Source organism: Anomaloglossus baeobatrachus, chromosome 9 (genome assembly GCF_048569485.1).
Source record: "Anomaloglossus baeobatrachus isolate aAnoBae1 chromosome 9, aAnoBae1.hap1, whole genome shotgun sequence".
In the NCBI taxonomy this organism is placed as follows: Eukaryota; Metazoa; Chordata; class Amphibia; order Anura; family Aromobatidae; genus Anomaloglossus; species Anomaloglossus baeobatrachus.
Window position 1 is genome coordinate 199,443,945 of NC_134361.1, and position 21,196 is coordinate 199,465,140.

General features: G+C 50.9%; 1 protein-coding gene across 11 annotated transcripts in view; it reads left to right on the forward strand.

The window, feature by feature from the left end:
- The window catches only part of HUWE1 (HECT, UBA and WWE domain containing E3 ubiquitin protein ligase 1), a 282,139-nt gene that overhangs the window by 211,735 nt on the left and 49,208 nt on the right, over nt 1–21,196 (forward strand). For all 11 annotated transcript variants that reach the window (XM_075324217.1, XM_075324216.1, XM_075324218.1 and 8 more), the window contains 9 exons: nt 16,967–17,024; nt 17,832–17,930; nt 18,053–18,183; nt 18,615–18,783; nt 18,905–19,133; nt 19,219–19,397; nt 19,479–19,568; nt 20,431–20,585; nt 20,713–20,758. In XM_075324217.1, coding sequence (XP_075180332.1) covers nt 16,967–17,024; nt 17,832–17,930; nt 18,053–18,183; nt 18,615–18,783; nt 18,905–19,133; nt 19,219–19,397; nt 19,479–19,568; nt 20,431–20,585; nt 20,713–20,758 — 1,156 coding nt within the window. The remainder of the gene's footprint in view (nt 1–16,966; nt 17,025–17,831; nt 17,931–18,052; nt 18,184–18,614; nt 18,784–18,904; nt 19,134–19,218; nt 19,398–19,478; nt 19,569–20,430; nt 20,586–20,712; nt 20,759–21,196) is intronic.

Below are 21,196 nucleotides of genomic sequence, written 5' to 3' on the forward strand. Positions count from 1 at the left end.
GGGTGTTCTCTAGCATACAATCATAGCTTATAGACAATGCTTTCCTCTGTGCGGTGGGGGTCAGTAGCATAGAGTACAGCTTAGATGGCGGTGCAGTCATCTGCTCCTTCCTTCCATAGAGGAAGTGTCGGATCTGCAGGTATGTGGTTAGCGAGGGCAGGGTATTCTCTAGCATACAATCATAGCTTATAGACAATGCTTTCCTCTGTGCGGTGGGGGTCAGTAGCATAGAGTACAGCTTAGATGGCGGTGCAGTCATCTGCTCCTTCCTTCCATATAGGAAATGTCGGATCTGCAGATATTTGTAGAAGTCCCTTTGTGGTATATTGTATCTCTCTCGCAATGATGAGAAGGGGATTAGTTCCTCCCCATCATACAGATTCCCAATACATGTGATTTGGCATAGTTTCCAGTTTTTAAGCTTTAGGTCAGGGATACAATGCTCCAGTGTCTCTATGGGGGCCTTAAGGAGTGCGATTTGTATAAGGCCTAATTTATTAGTTAACATCTTCCATAGCTCCAGGGTCGCGTCTATGGTTGGGGATAGGTTACAATTCCTACCAGGGATTAAAGTGTGGTGTGCATGGAAGAAGGCGGAGACACTGGAGGCTCCAATCAGATATTTCTCAATGGCTATCCAGTGCCGGTCATCCTCATTGTTCCACATGAAGCGTAGCTGCTCGAATAAGGCGGCTCTGTAGTAGCGGACCACTGAGGGGTATCCCAGGCCCCCCTTAATTATAGGGGTGTAGAGTGTGTCCGCCTGGACTCGGGGCTGTTTTCCCTGCCATATATGTTTGGAGAGGATGGCTTGTATCTCTTTTAGTATTTTCATTGGGAATATGATGGGGAGATTGCGGAACAGATACAATATCTGCGGGAGAATGAACATCTTCACTGATGCGATCCTTCCCAGCCACGATAGCTCGTGTTTCTTCATTCTTAATATGTCAGCTTGGATTTTCCTCTTCAGGGACTCATAATTCAGAGAGGGCATTTTATCTGCCGAGAGTGTTAGCCGGATGCCTAGATACTCAATACTATCATTATTCCAATTGAAGGGGTACTTGTTCTGGAATTTTTTGGGGTACGTTGTGGATGGGGTTAGGTTTAATACCTGACATTTAGACGTGTTTAGTTTACAATATGAGATTCTAGAGAACAGATCCATGATTTGCATTGCTGCCGGTAATGACTCTGTGGGGTTTGTTATCGCTAGAATGATGTCGTCCGCAAACAGACCTATTTTGTGTTCTGTCCTGTCCACCTGGATTCCTGATATTACTGGGTGAGATCGGATTTTTTCCGCTAAAGGTTCAATCGCCAAGGCGAATATGAGGGGCGATAGCGGACACCCTTGTCTCGTCCCATTTGTGACAGGGAACTTGTCCGACATCATTCCAGAGACAAAAACTGACGCTGATGGATGAGAGTATAATAAAGTAATTGCATTAAAAATGCTGCCAGTAAATCCGAATCTGGATAAAACCTCAAATAGATAGCCCCAATGCACCCGATCGAAGGCCTTCTCCGCGTCCAGTGCCAGGAGCAGAGCAGGCGCCCGGCCTCTCCCCGCCACACTGATGAGGTCAATCATCCGTCTGGTGCCATCCAGCGTCTGTCTGGATTTGATAAACCCAACCTGGTCTCTGTGCACCAGGGAGGGCATTACACCGGAGATCCGACCTGCCAGGATTTTGGAGTATAGCTTGAGGTCGGTATTCAGTAGGGATATCGGCCTGAAGCTATTGGTTTGGTCAGGGATTTTACCTGGTTTGGGGAGGGGGACTATGGTCGCCTGGAGCATCTCATCTCGTATTTGGCCTGTTTCATATATATTCTGGAAGACTAGTAATAGGTGTGGGGACAATATTTGATGAAATGTCTTGAAGTATTCGTTAGTTATCCCGTCCGGTCCTGGGGATTTGTTATTCTTAGATGTTTGGATGGCTTGTTGGATTTCTATTTGGCTTATGGGTTGGTTTATTGCCGTCAGTTTGTCCTCTGGGATTTTGGGTAGTGATATACTATTTAGGAAGTTATTAATGAGTTCAGCGCTGGGTTGTGGGGTGAGATTGTCGTCTTTGAGGTTGTAGAGTGAGGAGTAGTATTTGGCGAAGGTGTTGGCGATGTCTTTAGGGTTGTATACTTTGTTCTTTTGGGCGTCTTGTATATGAGCTATCCTTTGCTTTGTTAGTCTGGCTTTGATTTTATTGGCTAGTATTTTGCTCGCCTTGTTTCCCTGCCAGTAATAGTTGGCTTTGCTTCTCCTCAGGTTGTGCTCGTGTTTATATTGGAGTAGTTGGTATAGATCGTATCTTGCCTTTTGTAGGTCTTTGTATATAGCGGGTGAGGGGCTGTTTTTATGGGCATCCTCTAATGATGCTATACTTTTGTGAAGTTCCTCTATCTGTCGCATTCTTAGCTTTTTGTGTTGTGCTGCTATCTGTATTAGGCCGGTTTCACACATCCGGCTTTTTGCCGTTTTACCGGATCCGGCGCTCTCCCATACAGATAATACAGTACAATGACAGCGCTGTAACTTCCGGGTCACATGCGCCGGTCACATGACAGCATGTGACCGGCGCTTGTTGCTCTGTCATTGTACTGTATTAACTGTACGGGAGAGCGCCGGATCCGGCAAAACTGCAAAAAGCCGGATGTGTGAAACCGGCTGTCACAAACCACCGGGGGGGTCACTCAGAAATCCCCCGCGCTGGCTACCAGTACGTCACAATCGGGGGGTAACAAGTGGGGGTCACCCCTCCTTTATACCTCCCGACCGACAGACAGAGCACGTGACGCGCTCTCTAGCGCCCCTCTTATAGTCAGGCCAATTATGGAATTGCCCGACAATAAGCAAGGAGGCCGCTATACTACTTATGCCGATTATTGAAGGGTCCCCGGTGAGAGTAAGGTATATATTCCCCCGACCTCCGCGGGCGGAATATATAAAATCTCCCCGAATCTCACTGGCCTCCCCACAATAATCCTTGGCACAATTCGCTGCCACCAACCGATTCACGGTAACTATTAGCCGAACACACAGACGTGGGATTCAAGATCGAGATAACAGAACAGCCCAAGATTAATTATATAATTTAATCAGCCTAAAGCACACTAGAAACTACAATATATACAATAGGGAATCTACAGAATATACATAGGTCAGAGTACAGTTACAATCAAAGCATGGGTTACAAACAGGCATACACAGTTCCAGCAGTTACCTTGTTGCGTCTGGCCACAGGGGGGCGCTGTAGACCAGGTTTCCAGGAACTCCCTCACAGGTCTTTCCCAACCAGGCCCCCGAGCAGAAGAACACTGGAAAATGGCCGAAGTAGGGTTATCAACCTGGGCAGATCCAGGTCCCCTCCTACCTTAGTGACCTCACAGGGAAGCACTGCCACTCCCCCTGCATGGATCAGAATTATCCAGCAAAGGGGATATTGGCCATAACTTTGCCTGGGAGCGTCGTAGGCGGACGCCAATGCTCTCATTGTGACAGTTATGAATTTAGCTACAGAACGAGGGGACTCATGACCTGTCTGCCAGTTCCCCATTGGCTGATATCACGCCTGGGGCATTTCCCAATGTCCTGCTCCCATAAAAAGGGGGTGCCGGCATCGTCCACATGCGGAGACACCATTTTTATGGTTGCCATATTTATCGGAAATATGGCTTGCGAGATATGAACCATTTTTTACTGGAGTCGTTCTGTCTGGCTATTTCCATAGCCTTGCTAACTAGCTAGCAGCCCCCACTACAGGGTCACGGCAGGGAGTCATCCTGTGTCCATTGTCCCTAAGCCACCTAATTTCCATATCACAGGACATGGCCATGGGATTTGTTGCTAAACCAGTTGTGTGAAGGAAAGGGGGGGTGACACCAGGAGAGGGCTTCCTGACATACTTGAATATCATGATTTATCGTCATATCTCCGGATTTACCTCACACCGGCCTTAGCCGTCCTCTTATGTACGCCTTGTGGGCGCACCACACTGTGGTCGGGGATATGTCTGGGGTGCTATTAATATCAAAATATTCCTGTAACAGGTCTTTGATTTGGGATTTGATACTATCTGAGGATATTAAGTGGTTATTAATTCTCCATGGGGAATGTGTTGGGTTATTATATGTCTCTCTTATTTGGCATGACATAGGGGCATGGTCCGACCAGGTTATGTTCCCTATTTGGGCCGATTGTATATTTTGCAGGAGCCATTTATCCACCACTATTGGGTCAATTCTGGAGTATATTTTATGTGGATGTGAGTTAAATGTGTAGTCCCGTTCGGAGGCGTGAAGGACCCTCCATGTGTCGTACAATTCTTCTGACAGGAGGCATTGGGACAGCGCATGGGACTGGGATGTTTTCTTGGAGCACCAGGATTTGTCTATATTGGGGATCGGGACGATATTGAAGTCTCCGCAGATTAGTAGCAATCCTTGTTTTATTTTGGATAATTTGGTCATAAGTTCTCTAATAAAGGTGATTTGTCCTGAATTAGGTGCGTATATAGATGCGATTGTGTATGTCTTATTATTGATATTGCATATAAGTATCACATATCTGCCCTCGTCATCTAGGATTTTATCAATGAGCTGGAACGCTATAGTGTCCTTTATCGCAATCGTTACGCCTCTTTTTTCTTTTTCACTGCGTGTGAGGCATAGATGTGGGGGTAATGCTGGTGTTTTAGTCTATGTGCGTCCTCGCTGTTTAGATGAGTCTCTTGGACACATAATATGTCCGCTTTAAGCGTCTGGGCCTCTTTCCACAATAATGATCTCTTAAAGGGGCTGTTCAAACCTTTCACATTAATAGTTGAAATTTTAAATACCATCAGATATAGTAATAAAAGAAGAAAAAACAGAAATCAATATGTCACCAAGTACAAGGCAATGGTAAGGGAAGCAAAGGGTTAGGGTGCAAACAGTACTTACAACAGGTTACAATTCAGAGTCCGGTTCTACGTGAACCAACTGGATATTCGTCCCTATCCAGTATCAATGGGGGGTGAGAATAAAACGAGAGAAAAACTAAACGTTATTCTCGTGCCCCTCCAACCTGCCAATCAAAACAAAGAATGGCATCAAAATAGAGAATGGGATGAAGGTGTCCCTGTTCAGGACCATTCTTTGTTCAGCATCGGGGGTCTCTTCTTCAGCAGGGAGCTGGTGTCTTCGTCCACAGATGTTAGGGACCAGTCTTGGAGCAGGGTCATAGCCTCTCTGGGGGACACGAGGACGTGTGTGACTCCATTTTTCATCACGATGAGCTTTACCGGGTATCCCCATTTGTAGGTGATGTTATTGTCGCGCAGGATCTTGGTTGCGGATGAGAATTCCCGCCTTCTATTCAGAGTGTCCGCAGACAGGTCGGTGAACACAAGGATGTTCTGGAATCTTTCTGGACGTTCTTGCTTGTTTGCTGCCGCCGCCTTGATTACTGCCTCTTTAAAATGATAGAAGTGCAGTCTGGCGATCACGTCCCGTGGTGCGGAGCTGGGAACGGATTTGGGTTTGGGGATCCGGTGCGCCCTATCAATCAGTAGATCCCTCTGCTCTGCTGACGGCACCAGTGCTGTAAAAAAGTCCGTTAAGAACTCTGTCAGTGCGTCGGCGGGCACGTTCTCAGGAATCCCTCTGAAACGTAAGTTATTTCATCTGGATCGGTCTTCGAGATCCGCGATTTTCAGTTTTAGGGCTATAATCTCATCGTCCGCCTCATTATGCGCATCTATTAGCTGGTTGTGCGCTTTGGTGTACTCCTCCAGTTTCCCCTCTAAGCAACTTCAAAGACAGGAACTTTGCTTGGCTTCTGCCCCTTCTTCCTCTCCCGCACCATGTCTATACCGATCTGTTCCCCTGCACTTCAGCTGCACTTATCTGTGATTTACAGCCTCCTCCGGTCTGATTGCCTTGCTTTGAGCCGCTTTAAAGGTTGGTGGTCAGGGAGCACAATTCTCAGACGTCTGGTTCAGTTCAGCATCCGGTCACGCCCCGGAGGCTGTTCCCTTTGCCCAGTTCCATCTGCACCCCCTGCAGCTGGACATTCTCCGCTGTTGGGACAAGCGGCCTTCCTCCTTACACAGGTTAGTGGCTCTGTCGCCACGGACCAGGAGCTCTCTTCAGTGGTGGCTTCGGCCCCTCTCTCTGTCCCAAGGGCGCTCCTTCCTGGCCCCGTCCTGGGTGATTCTCACCACGGATGCCAGTCTATCCGGCTGGGGAGCGGTATGTCTCCACCACAGAGCGCAGGACACTTGGACTCCGACCGAGTCAGCCCTTTCAATCAATGTGCTGGAAACCAGAGCCGTGCTTCTAGCTCTCCTAGCTTTTCACCACCTGTTGGCGGGCAGGCACATCCGAGTCCAGTCAGACAACGCGACAGCGGTTGCCTACATCAATCACCAAGGCGGGACACGCAGCCGTCTGGCAATGATGGAGGTACAACGCATCCTTCAATGGGCGGAGGACTCCAAGTCCACCATATCCGCAGTCCACATCCCAGGCGTGGAAAACTGGGAGGCAGATTATCTCAGCCGTCAAAGCGTGGACAGTGGCGAGTGGTCCCTGCACCCGGCAGTGTTTCAGTCAATCTGCCGCAAATGGGGCACTCCGGACGTGGACCTAATGGCATCCCGTCACAACAACAAAGTTCCTGTTTACGTGGCTCGCTCCCATGATCCTCAGGCCTTCGCCGCGAAAGCTCTGGTTCAAGACTGGTCCCAGTTTCGTATGTCCTACGTGTTTCCCCCTCTAGCTCTCTTGCCCAGAGTCCTGCGCAAGATCAGAATGGAGGGCCGTCGAGTCATCCTCATTGCACCGGACTGGCCCAGGCGAGCTTGGTATCCAGACCTGCTCCATCTGTCCGTAGAGATGCCGTGGCATTTCCCGGACCGTCCAGACCTACTCTCGCAAGGTCCGTTTCTCCGCCCGAATTCTGCGGCTCTCAAATTGACGGCGTGGCTCTTGAATCCTGGATCTTGATGGCTTCTGGTATCCCTCCTGAAGTCATCTCCACTATGACTCGGGCCCGGAAGTCTTCCTCCGCTAAGATCTATCACAGGACTTGGAAACTTTTTCTGTCCTGGTGTCGCTCTACCGGCCATCCTCCTTGGCCATTCTCCTTGCCGACCCTTCTGTCTTTTCTACAGTCCGGTCTGCAGCTAGGACTGTCCCTCAACTCTCTCAAGGGACAAGTCTCACCTCTATCAGTGCTGTTCCAGCGGCGTCTCGCTCGGCTGGCTCAGGTCCGCACCTTCATGCAAGGCGCGTCTCACATCATTCCGCCTTATCGGTGGCCCTTGGATCCCTGGGACCTTAACTTGGTCCTCACGGTATTGCAGAAACCCCCTTTTGAGCCTCTTAGGGAGGTTTCTTTGTGTCGTCTTTCTCAGAAGGTGGCCTTTCTGGTTGCCATAACTTCTCTCAGGAGAGTTTCTGATTTGGCTGCACTCTCTTCGGAGTCACCTTTTTTAGTCTTTCATAAAGACAAGGTGGTTCTCCGTCCGACTCCGGACTTTCTTCCTAAGGTGGTCTCTCCCTTCCACCTTAACCAGGACATTACCCTACCTTCCTTCTGTCCGGCTCCTGTTCATCGCTTTGAAAAAGCGCTGCATACTCTGGATCTGGTGCGTGCTCTCCGGATCTGTGTCTCGCACCGCTCCCGGGATATGAAGATGAATTATGACTCCAGTCATAATCCCTCATCACTCCCTGGCAGTGCCCCCTCCCTTCTTGTTCTCAGTGTTCCACTTACACCTCCATGGCCATGTCCTGTGATATGGAAATGAGGTGGTGTGGGAACAATGGACACAGGATGACTCCCTGCCGTCACCCTGTAGTAGGAGCTGCTAGCTAGTTAGCAAGGCTATGGAAATAGCCAGACAGAACGACTCCAGTAAAAAATGGTTCATATCTCGCAAGCCATATTTCCGATAAATATGGCAACCATAAAAAGGGTGTGCCGGCATCGTCCGCATGCAGAGACACCATTTTTATGGTTGCCATATTTATCGGAAATATGGCTTGCGAGATATGAACCATTTTTTACTGGAGTCGTTCTGTCTGGCTATTTCCATAGCCTTGCTAACTAGCTAGCAGCTCCTACTACAGGGTGACGGCAGGGAGTCATCCTGTGTCTATTGTTCCCACACCACCTCATTTCCATATCACAGGACATGGCCATGGAGGTGTAAGTGGAACACTGAGAACAAGAAGGGAGGGGGCACTGCCAGGGAGTGATGAGGGATTATGACTGGAGTCATAATTCATCTTCATATCCCGGGATTTGCCTCACACCTCCCCCCTTTTGAGGGCGCTAGGGGGCAGCACACTCCGGTGTTCCCCCGTGCGCCCGTCCGCGACCTCTCCTTGTCGGGACAGCCCGTCTGCGTTACCGTGGTCACGGCCCCTTTTGTGGCGAATGGTGAAGTTGTATTGCTGGAGCGCAAGGCTCCATCGCAACAATCGCCCATTCGTCCCAGAGACGGTGTGCAACCAGCTGAGGGGATTGTGGTCCGTCTCCACGATGAAGTGGCGCCCGTATAGATAGGGTTGCAGACGCTGCAGGGCCCACACTATGGCCAGGCACTCCTTCTCCATCGTGGAATAGGCAACTTCCCTTGGTAACAGCTTCCTGCTCAGGTACAAGACTGGGTGCTCTTGGCTCGCAGAGTCCACCTGGCTGAGCACCGCACCGAGGCCGAAGTCACTGGCGTCGGTCTGTACTACAAACGGCCGCGTGAAGTCGGCTGCCTGTAGCACGGGCGGGCTGGACAGGGCGTCCTTTAGGGCCCGGAAGGCTGTCTCGCAGTCCATTGTCCAATCGACTGCAGAGGGCAGCTTCGTCTTGGTGAGGTCCGTCAAGGGCTTTGCCAGGCTACTATAGCATGGAACAAACCTCCTATAGTACCCAGCGGTCCCCAAGAAGGACATCACCTGCTTCTTGGTCCTGGGGGTGGGCCAGGATGCGATGGCTTCCACTTTCTCAGGCTCGGGCTTCAGTGTTCTCCCACCTACCCGGTGACCGAGGTACTGGACCTCGCTCATGGCCAGCTGACACTTCCCCGGCTTGATGGTCAAACCTGCCCGGTGGATCCGCCTGAGCACCTGTGCTAGATGCTCTAGGTGGTCCTCCCAGGTGGGACTGAAGACGGCAATGTCATCCAGGTACGCGGCCGCGTACCCTTCAAGTCCCTTGAGCAGGGTGTTGACCATCCGCTGGAAAGTGGCAGGGGCATTCCTCATCCCGAATGGCATCACCGTGGACTCGTACAGTCCAAATGGGGTAATAAAGGCAGAGCGTTCCCTGGCCTTGCGAGTCAGGGGGATCTGCCAATATCCCCGGCTCAGATCCATGATGGTCAGGTACTGAGCCCCGGCCAACTGGTCGAGCAGGTCATCGATGCGTGGCATTGGGTACGCATCGGCGACCGTGACCGCATTGAGCCCCCTGTAGTCCACGCAGAACCGAGTGGTTCGGTCCTTCTTAGGGACGAGGACTACAGGCGAGGCCCAAGCGCTGTTGGATGCCTGGATCACCCCCAGCTTCAGCATCTCGTCAATCTCCTGGCGCATGTGTTGCTGCACCTCCAGGGAGACCCGATATGCTGAACGCCGGATCGGGGGATGATCCCCAGTGTCCACGTGATGGACAGCCAAGTCAGTCCTTCCGGGCTGGTTGGTAAACAACCCCCGGAAGGGGAGGAGGGTGGCCCACAGCTGGGACCGTTGGTCTTCCAAGAGCTGGTGGCCAACCTCCACATCCTCAATGGATCCGCCTGCCCTAACCTGGGCTAGCATATCCAAGAGGGTTTCCGCTTCTCCCTCCTCGGGCAGGTTGCACACGGGGAGCGCACATGCCTCCCGCTCATGATGTGCCTTCATCATGTTCACATGGAAGGGCTTCCGCCTTCCACGGGCAGGGTCCAGGGCGACCAGGTACGTTACAGGGTTGAGCTGCTGGTACACGAGGTATGGGCCTTCCCAGGCTGCCTGAAGCTTGTCCTGTGGTACGGGGACCAGTACCCACACCTTTTGACCCACTTGGTAGGTCCTCTCACAAGCGTTCTGGTCGTACCAACGCTTCTGATCGGCCTGGGCTTGAGCCATATTGTCGTGTACCAGTTGCGTCAAGGCCTGCATTTTGTCCCGGAAGCGCATGACATACTCGATAACCGACACTCCAGGGGTGGCCAAATCCCCTTCCCAAGCCTCTTTCACCAGAGCCAGGGGGCCCCGCACACGTCGCCCGTACAGGAGCTCAAACGGTGAGAATCCTGTTGAGGCCTGTGGAACCTCCCGGTAAGCAAATAACAGGTGTGGGAGATACCGCTCCCAGTCACGCCCATGGGAGTCGACCAACATCTTAAGCATCTGCTTTAAGGTGCCATTGAACCGCTCGCACAGGCCATTAGTCTGTGGATGGTACGGGCTGGCCACCAGATGTCGCACCTGGACTTGCTTACAGAGGGCCTCCATCAGCTGGGACATGAATTGGGTCCCCCGGTCAGTGAGCATTTCCTGGGGAAAACCCACTCGGGAGAAAATCTCCAGCAATGCGGTGGCCACCTTGTCAGCCCGAATGGACGACAAGGCCACTGCTTCTGGGTACCGGGTGGCATAGTCCACTACCGTCAGTAGGAAGCGTTTCCCGGAGCTGCTGGGGATGGCCAGCGGGCCGACCAGATCCACAGCCACCCTCCTGAAAGGCTCATCGATGATTGGCAGAGATACTAGTGGGGCTTTGGGGCGTGGCCCCGCCTTCCCCACTCTCTGACAGGTTTCACACGAACGGCAGTAGGCAGCCACATCGGCCCCCATTTTTGGCCAGTAGAAATGCTGGTTTAACCTGGCCTTGGTCTTAGCGATCCCTAGGTGTCCGGCCATCGGAATCTCATGTGCGATCCGCAACAACTCCGTCCGGAACGGATAGGGTACCACCAACTGTCGGTCCCTGGGCCACGCCTCCGGTGAACCCTGCTGGACCGTGGCCCGGTACAGCCGTCCTTGGTCCCAGACCACTCGCTCCGGGTCCGAGTCCGAGGGAGGCTGTGCCGCCTGCTCCTTAAGAGCTTTCAGGCTGTCATCAGCTTCTAACGCTGCCTGAAACCCCTGACTAGATGTGGCCAGAATCGACGAGACTGTCACATCTTCAGTCAGTACCCCGGGACCTGTGTCCTGGCCTCCACCTGACTCGGCTGCCACTTGGTCAGAAGGGGAAGAGCTATCGGACCTCCGGGAGGCCCCTTGGCTTCCAGCACTCCCACTGCGGGTGACAGCGGCCACAGCCGCTGCGACCGTGGGTCGTGCCTGCTCCTCCTCCGTTCCTGACCAAGTCGCCGGTTCAGGGAGACCTACCTGGCTTCCTGACACCCCGGTTGTGGGGGAACCATGCACCGAGATCTTACCTGGGAGCACTTCCGCTCCTGGACCGGCCCCAATCTCACCTGCCTGTTCCCCTCCTGCAGCAACCGAACCCCGCTGTGAAATCTCTGGGGACCCCACATTTGCTGTGGTAGCCCCCACCCCACACACTGGTCCTCCCCCTGCAGCACCCTGCTCTCTGCTTATCCCTGCAGAGGGCAACAGATCCCAGCTCACAGGCTGATTACTTGTAGAGGCATTGTCACACCTTTCTCTGACCCCCTCCCCTGTCACAGCTGCAGCTGAGTGTGTGTCTATGGTGTCTATGCAAGCAGAAATATCAGAGTTCACTCCCTCCTCCCTTACATCATTCATAGATAACACATTAACATTGTCAGGAGTCATGTCAGTACTGGCTGAAGGTTCAGCCCTTGGGGGGGGCCCAAACTGGGAGGTTATCTGCCCCAAATCTGTCCCAAGTAGCACGTTTGCAGGGATCCGATCAGTTACCCCCACCTCCCTCACCCCCCGCCCTGCGCCCCAGTCCACATAAATGTCAGCAACAGGCAGCGCCGGGTCAGTGCCTCCAATCCCGGAGACAGCGAGGGTTTTTCCAGGGATCAAGTCTTGGGGGGACACCATCTCAGGTCGCACCAGAGTCACCTCCGAGGCGCTGTCTCGCAGTCCTATGGTCACAGACCGGCCGACGGTGACAGGTTGGAAGCTGTCCAGGGACCTACCACCACCCCCACCCACACAATACACCTTGGGCGGCCCTTGGGACGGGGACGGAGCCGGGGCCTTGGGACGCTGAGGGCACATGGCCTTGAAGTGTCCAGGTAGGTTGCACTGGTGGCACCGTCTTGGTTCTGCCACGGGCCTGGAGAGGGGAGTTGAGGGGGACACCCCCTGCAGTCTAGGGGCAGGTGGGGCAGTCGCAGAGTTCATCTTACCCCCTCTCCAGGTGCTGCTGGTGGCTGCTCTCCTGGCTTCCGGAGCCCGATTGTTGGTGTAGTCATCGGCCAGGGCAGCTGTAGCCGTGGACCCCTTTGGCTTCTGGTCTCGGATGAACTGGCGGAGATCCTCAGGGCAGTTCCACAAGAGTTGCTCCGTGATGAACAAGTCCAGGATCTCCGGTCCGGTGGAAAGCTGCAGGCCTTGGGTCCAGTGGTCGGCAGCTCGGGCAAGTGCCCGCCTGTGGTCAGCCCAGGAGTCCTTTGGTCCCTTCTGTAGGCTCCGGAACTTCTTGCGGTAGGACTCTGGAGTGAGGTTGTACTGTTGGATCAGGGCCCGCTTGATGGTGTCGTAGCCCTGATCTGCCTCAGCAGGCAAGTCCCCAAGGATATCCAGGGCCTTACCCCTTAAACGGGGGGTCAGGTATTTGGCCCACTGGTCCTTGTCCAGATGGTGCTGCAAGCAAGTCCGTTCAAAAGCAGTCAAGAAAGAGTCCAAGTCTCCATCCTTCTCCAGCACTGGGAAGTCCTCAACACGGACCTTTGGAAGTTTGGTGTCTCGAAGGTCACGTGTGGCTGATGAGGGCCGGAGCTGAGCTAGCTGCAGCTGGTAGTCACGCTCTGCCTGGCGCTCTTCACGCGCTGCCTGCCGCTCCGCAGCCTCAGCCTCACGCGCTGCTTGCCGCTCTGCCCTGCGCTCTGCCAGGAGTCCCTTGTAGCCCTCCTGGTCTCCAGCCTGGAGAAGGGCCATAGCCATTTGAAGAAGGCTATCCGAGCCTCCCAGGCTCGGTGGAATGGCACGTGGTGATCTGCGGCCCGCTGCGGAGCCTGGTGATTCACTGTCCATTGCAGAGCGGAGGGCTGGCATCTGGCTCGTTGAGGACCCTTGGGTGAGCTGCTCCTCATCTTGTCCATAATTGCCAGCTTGTGCGCTGTCCTCTGCAGAACGGTTTTCTGGCGTCGAGCTCCTGGAGGACTCGTGGGCAACCTCCTCATTACTGCCCACAGCACCGTCCTCCCTCTCTTCGGCTCCTGCTTTAGCATTGGCCAGTTGCCTAGCTCTGCTCCTGGTGCCATCAGCCATTCTTGCAGACTTTTGGTCACTGACACAGAACTGACACCTGATGCCTCCACACACCTTACAGTATCTGCACTCTGACACTCTAGTGTTGAGCTAGTCTGAAGACCCCAGCAGCCACAGCTGCTGCAGGAAGTCTTTAGTGTCTGGGAGTATGGGTCTCACACTCACACACACTATTATCTCGATCCCACCGCTATGCCACCAATATGTCACAAACCACCGGGGGGGTCACTCAGAAATCCCCCGCGCTGGCTACCAGTACGTCACAATCGGGGGGTAACAAGTGGGGGTCACCCCTCCTTTATACCTCCCGACCGACAGACAGAGCACGTGACGCGCTCTCTAGCGCCCCTCTTATAGTCAGGCCAATTATGGAATTGCCCGACAATAAGCAAGGAGGCCGCTATACTACTTATGCCGATTATTGAAGGGTCCCCGGTGAGAGTAGGGTATATATTCCCCCGACCTCCGCGGGCGGAATATATAAAATCTCCCCGAATCTCACTGGCCTCCCCACAATAATCCTTGGCACAATTCGCTGCCACCAACCGATTTACGGTAACTATTAGCCGAACACACAGACGTGGGATTCAAGATCGAGATAACAGAACAGCCCAAGAAACTACAATATATACAATAGGGAATCTACAGAATATACATATGTCAGAGTACAGTTACAATCAAAGCATGGGTTACAAACAGGCATACACAGTTCCAGCAGTTACCTTGTTGCGTCTGGCCACAGGGGGGCGCTGTACCCAGGTTTCTAGGATCCTTCCCACAGATGTTTCCTACACGTGCCCCCAGCAAAAAGAACACTGGAAAATGGCCGAAGTAGGGTTATCAACCTGGCCAAATCCAGGTCCCCTCCTACCTTAGTGACCTCACAGGGAAGCACTGCTCCACCCCTGGCTTGAGTTATGGACAATCCACAACATGGAATATGGCCATAACTTTGCCTGGGAGCGTCGTAGGCGGACGCCAACGCTCTCATTGTGACAGTTATGAATTTAGCTACAGAACGAGGGGACTCATGACCTGTCTGCCAGTTCCCCATTGGCTGATATCACGCCTGGGGCATTTCCCAATGTCCTGCTCCCATAAAAAGGGTGTGCCGGCATCGTCCGCATGCAGAGACACCATTTTTATGGTTGCCATATTTATCGGAAATATGGCTTGCGAGATATGAACCATTTTTTACTGGAGTCGTTCTGTCTGGATATTTCCATAGCCTTGCTAACTAGCTAGCAGCTCCTACTACAGGGTGACGGCAGGGAGTCATCCTGTGTCCATTGTTCCCACACCACCTCATTTCCATATCACAGGACATGGCCATGGAGGTGTAAGTGGAACACTGAGAACAAGAAGGGAGGGGGCACTGTCAGGGAGTGATGAGGGATTATGACTGGAGTCATAATTCATCTTCATATCCCGGGATTTGCCTCACACCTACATCAATCACCACGGCGGGACACGCAGCCGTCTGGCAATGATGGAGGTACAACGCATCCTTCAATGGGTGGAGGACTCCAAGTCCACCATATCCGCAGTCCACATCCCAGGCGTGGAAAACTGGGAGGCAGATTATCTCAGCCGTCAAAGCGTGGACAGTGGCGAGTGGTCCCTGCACCCGGCAGTGTTTCAGTCAATCTGCCGCAAATGGGGCACTCCGGACGTGGACCTAATGGCATCCCATCACAACAACAAAGTTCCTGTTTACGTGGCTCGCTCCCATGATCCTCAGGCCTTCGCCGCGAAAGCTCTGGTTCAAGACTGGTCCCAGTTTCGTATGTCCTACGTGTTTCCCCCTCTAGCTCTCTTGCCCAGAGTCCTGCGCAAGATCAGAATGGAGGGCCGTCGAGTCATCCTCATTGCACCGGACTGGCCCAGGCGAGCTTGGTATCCAGACCTGCTCCATCTGTCCGTAGAGATGCCGTGGCATTTCCCGGACCGTCCAGACCTACTCTCGCAAGGTCCGTTTCTCCGCCCGAATTCTGCGGCTCTCAAATTGACGGCGTGGCTCTTGAATCCTGGATCTTGATGGCTTCTGGTATCCCTCCTGAAGTCATCTCCACTATGACTCGGGCCCGGAAGTCTTCCTCCGCTAAGATCTATCACAGGACTTGGAAACTTTTTCTGTCCTGGTGTCGCTCTACCGGCCATCCTCCTTGGCCATTCTCCTTGCCGACCCTTCTGTCTTTTCTACAGTCCGGTCTGCAGCTAGGACTGTCCCTCAACTCTCTCAAGGGACAAGTCTCACCTCTATCAGTGCTGTTCCAGCGGCGTCTCGCTCGGCTGGCTCAGGTCCGCACCTTCATGCAAGGCGCGTCTCACATCATTCCGCCTTATCGGTGGCCCTTGGATCCCTGGGACCTTAACTTGGTCCTCACGGTATTGCAGAAACCCCCTTTTGAGCCTCTTAGGGAGGTTTCTTTGTGTCGTCTTTCTCAGAAGGTGGCCTTTCTGGTTGCCATAACTTCTCTCAGGAGAGTTTCTGATTTGGCTGCACTCTCTTCGGAGTCACCTTTTTTAGTCTTTCATAAAGACAAGGTGGTTCTCCGTCCGACTCCGGACTTTCTTCCTAAGGTGGTCTCTCCCTTCCACCTTAACCAGGACATTACCCTACCTTCCTTCTGTCCGGCTCCTGTTCATCGCTTTGAAAAAGCGCTGCATACTCTGGATCTGGTGCGTGCTCTCCGGATCTGTGTCTCGCACCGCTGCGCTTAGGCGGTGCACGTCTCTTTTTGTGCTAACCACAGGTCGGCGCAAGGGCCTCCCTGCTTCTAAGCCGACCTTAGCCCGTTGGATTAGATCGACCATTTCGGACGCCTACCAGAGTACTCAGGTGCCTCCCCCGCCGGGGATCAAGGCACATTCGACCAGAGCTGTCGGTGCCTCTTGGGCTTTCAGGCACCAGGCTACGGCTCAACAAGTCTGTCAGGCTGCCACTTGGACTAGCCTGCATACCTTCTCGAAGCACTACCAAGTGCATGCTCATGCTTCGGCAGATGCGAGCTTGGGCAGACGCATCCTTCAGGCGGCTGTCGCCCATTTGTGAAGTTAGGTTCTGCCTACTTCTTAGTTTTTCTGTTTATTCCCACCCATGGACTGCTTTGAGACGTCCCAATGTCTGGGTCTCCCATAGGAACGATAAAGAAAAAGAGAATTTTGTTTACTTACCGTAAATTCTTTTTCTTATAGTTCCGTATTGGGAGACCCAGCTCCCTCCCTGTTGCCAATTTCTTGTTCCGCGTGTTATCACCGGCTGTTGTTGTGGACAGAGTCTCCGGTTGTTCCGGCTCTTGCTGTGTTATACTTGTGGGTGGCTATTCTCCTTCAGCTTTTGCACTAAACTGGCTGGGACTGGCTCACCAGGGGGTGTATAAGCTCAGAGGGAGGAGCTACACTTTTAAGTGTAGTACTTTGTGTGTCCTCTGGAGGCAGAAGCTAAACACTCAATGTCTGGGTCTCCCAATACGGAACTATAAGAAAAAGAATTTACGGTAAGTAACAAAATTCTCTTTTTTTTATTTTAAATGATTTTATTTTATTTTTTTAGGTGGAGACTGAGTTAGAAGATCTGATAGATGAGCTGCTGGAGCGAGACGGGGCTGCAGGTACCATTTTTTTATTTTATGAATTAAGCCGGTCATACTCTACAGCTGTCTCTCTCGACACCTCCATAAGCATGAGCGCTCAGGTCAGCTGAGCATGCACGTCTTTTAATCTGGGGTAGATTAGAAAGCCATTCCCATCCACCCTGAAAACAAAAGAATTAGATGATGAAATTTTGGCTATTGTAGCAGTCATCTGACTAGCAGGCCCCCATAATGCTCACATGGCCGTGGAAATCAGTGGGCTCACCCAACTTTCTCCTATTGTGTATAGGAGCCTTTAGCTTAAGATAATCTGTTACCAATGTTTTTGCTATAATCTGAGAGCAGCATGATGTAGGGGCTGAGACCCTGATTCCAGCTCTTGCTGGTCTGCTTGCTGTCAGAGAAACAACGCTTGTGTCAAACTATTGCTTCACTGGGAAACAAAGGAGACCATTGCTGTATGCTGCTTCAACTAGTAGGCTGTGGATTGCAAAAAAAGTTAGCTCCTACTCGACAGTATACATTCACAAACCGGAACCAAGCTGGTCAGTTTAAGATTAATGTCCGCCCACACCATTGATTGGCAGTCAATGTACAGTGTACACAAAAAATCTACCAATCATTGGTGGGGGCGGGGTTACACATTGCAGGAGGACTAGGAGGAAAGACGCCTAGTTCCGTCCTGTGATGATCTCCTGCTGATAAAACACTGATTTTATTAACTTACATTATGATGTGCTCACATTACATAAAAAATATTAGGACTAATTGTGTATTTTTATGTTTTCTGCACCTGATTACTGACTGTCCTTTCTACTCTTGTAGGAAGCCGTGTGGGTGAAGATGAATCACAGGAGGACGTACTAATGGACGAGGCTCCGACAAACTTGAGCCAAGCATCTACGCTTCAGGCCAATAGGGAAGGTATGAGATCCGGCATGATCCCTTCAAATGCCAAGTTTTTCTGCTTGTTCTGCTATGAATGGGGTCTGAAGATGTTCCCTTTCATGTAATTTTCTCATCACTTTCCCCATATCCTATGATAGATTCTATGAACATCCTAGACCCGGAGGATGAAGAAGAGCACACGCAAGAAGAGGACAGCAGCGGCAGCAATGATGACGAAGATGACAGTCAGGAAGAGGAAGAAGAGGAGGAGGAAGATGAAGATGATCAGGTATGTGGTGCAATATTTTGGGGAAAATAAAGAAATATATATATTATTAATAGTAGTTAAAATATAATAAAATAAATATTTTTATGTATTATATATTATATCATTATTTTATTTTTATTTTAAAATTATTTTATTTAATATTTATTATTTAGAATATTATTTTAGAATATTATTTATTATTTTAAAATATTATCATTTTAGAATATTAGCTTTTAATTTTAATATTTTAAAATTATAATTAATAATAATAATAATTTTATTTTACAATATTAATTATATATAATATTAAATTATTTAAAATCTAATATTCTAAAATGATATTCAATAATAATTTTATTTTAATTATTATTTCCTTGATGTTACACAGTTGACAAAGCGATGCTATACAGGTTGTATTTTTTTTCTTTCTTTTTCTATATAATTTTTTTTAGGACGACGAAGAGGGTGAGGAGGGGGATGAAGACGATGATGATGATTGTTCGGAGATGGAGCTGGATGAGGATTACCCTGACATGAATGCATCCCCCCTTGTGCGCTTTGAGAGATTTGACAGAGAGGATGATCTGATTATAGAGTTTGATAACATGTTCTCCAATGCCAGTAAGATTTATATATTTCCTTCCAAAATAATGGCCGTTGTGTTGTGAACTTGTGGTGGTTTTGTTTTTACTGAGTATTTCCATCAGAGACGCTTGGGGGTTTAACTATGTTGTTTTTACAGCCGACATCCCTCCTTCGCCTGGTAACATCCCGGCCACTCACCCTTTAATGGTGCGTCATGCGGACCACGGATCTCTCACATTGGGCAGCGGTACGTCCACAACTCGCCTGGCGCAGGGCATTGGGAGAAGCCAGCGTACGCTGCGGCAGATCACGGCTAATGCTGGCCACACCATTCACGTTCACTATCCCGGGAACAGGCAACCAAACCCGCCTTTAATCCTGCAGAGGTGAGCGAAACCGGAAGATGGAGCTATATGGTGCTCTGCATAATTATTACCGCTTCCGGTTTATACATACGGTTTCATCTCTCAGGTTGCTCGGCCCTTCGGCTGCGGCAGACATTTTGCAGCTAAGCAGCAGCCTTCCCCTTCAAAGCCGTGGCCGGGCGCGTCTCCTTGTCGGTAACGACGACGTCCACATTATCGCTCGCTCCGATGATGAGCTGCTGGATGACTTTTTCCACGATCAGAGCACTGCTACTAGTCAGGCCGGTAGGTTACCTTGCTTTTTGTTCTTGTCCTTTTGTTATATAGTTGCACAGTTCACATTATGCGGCTTTTCTTCTCTTGAAGGCACGCTATCCAGTATTCCTACTGCTTTGACGCGATGGACAGAAGAATGCAAAGTGTTAGACGCTGAGAGCATGCATGACTGTGTATCAGGTGAGATCTCGTGTTACACCTCTCTTTATAGTGTGCGATAGGCACGCTCAGTGAACGTATCCCCCATTTTTTGGATGTGCAGGCACTCCGTGGCTGCAGTGGCCTCAGCGAGAATACTGCAGCCAAACTCCCTCAGTACAAATGAGGGCAGTGTGAGCTGCAGTAACCTCAGTCTCACTGCGCGCAGGGATCCATCTGAGAGACACTCTCTGCGTGTGCGGCCGCCATTTTTTGAGAAGGAGTGGTCACTGGGGATTGGTGCTGCAGCAAGTACCGGGGGGACCTGGGGAGGACTTTTCTGTCTCGCCTGACATGTCCGATGAGACAGAAATCGGAGGAGGATGAATGCAGCATGCGGCCGCTATTTTAGATTATCGGGAGGAGGATGTTTATCTCCCATATGACATGTTTATTCATGCCAGGTGTGAGAGAAACTTTTTTACCGGCGCTGTCATTTACTGCAACATGATCACGGTTATGCGGTGTATACCGGTGATCACGGAACCGGGGAAAAAATGGGCGAAATTGTGATCCACAATAGCGGAAATCCCAGAACATTTCCAACGCTGGGAGGGCAATATTCACTTCTTTCTTGCCGCCGTTTTAAAACAGCTGATCAGAATAGGTACCCTTTCCTACCACCGTTTTAATCCGTACGACCATCGTAAAGGGGTTAATAAGGGTGCCACGTGGGATAAGCTGATCACAAGGGCCATCTTGTGGCGGCACACAGTATCCAGTTGTCAGCTTATGAGCTCATTTTGTAGTTGCTCTCCTCTTTTTGTAAAGGAGTGGCGTCCCTTAGGGTTACCTTAAAAACTGAGTTTTGTTTTTTTTAATATATGACTGTTTTCTTTAACAGTGGTTAAAGTTCCCATCATTAACCACCTCGAATCTTTACGGGACGAGGAGCTAGAAGAGCGTCGAGAGAAGAGGCGGAAACAGCTGGCAGAAGAAGAGGCCAAGATGGCGGAGAAGGCCAAGGAAGAGAAGGACTCGAAGGATCAAAATCCTCAGGTCTTTATTTTTCGAGGATGTGTTCATCACTATAAAATAAAACACAACCTATTTAGCCTCACACGGGGCGTCTAAGAAGACCTTCCTAATCGTTTGGTTTTTTTTTGTTTTTTTTTTTTATCTGTAGGCTCCAAACTCCAAGAGAAACGCCTCGTTTGAGCTGAGCCTTGCAGGTATTTCTTCTAATTATTCCTCTCGTGTTCTTCCTTTTTTTTACAGGCACCCGTGGGAACAGATTACTTGGTGCTTCAGGGTGAGGTAGTAGATTGTATAGTTTTGGGGTCACACCCGATCTGGGAGATAACTATACAGTTTACTGTCTTTCCTGCGGCGTCCAGTGGCGACATTTCCAGAGTGCGTATCCGTAACTGAGATGACTCTTCTGTACTAATATATTTCGGCGTTTTTTGGTTTTCGCAATTCTTCAGGACATCGAGTCTCGTGGGTTGTGTGGAAGTGCTCTCTGCCCTCTTCATGGTGAGGTAGTAAGTTGTATTGTTGTAAGGGGCAGCGATTTTTGCCCCTATTTTGGTGATAACTATACAGCCTACTGCCTTCCTAGTGGTGTGGCTTCTTTCTTTTCTGGCCAAGATACAGACCCTTCCGTTAAT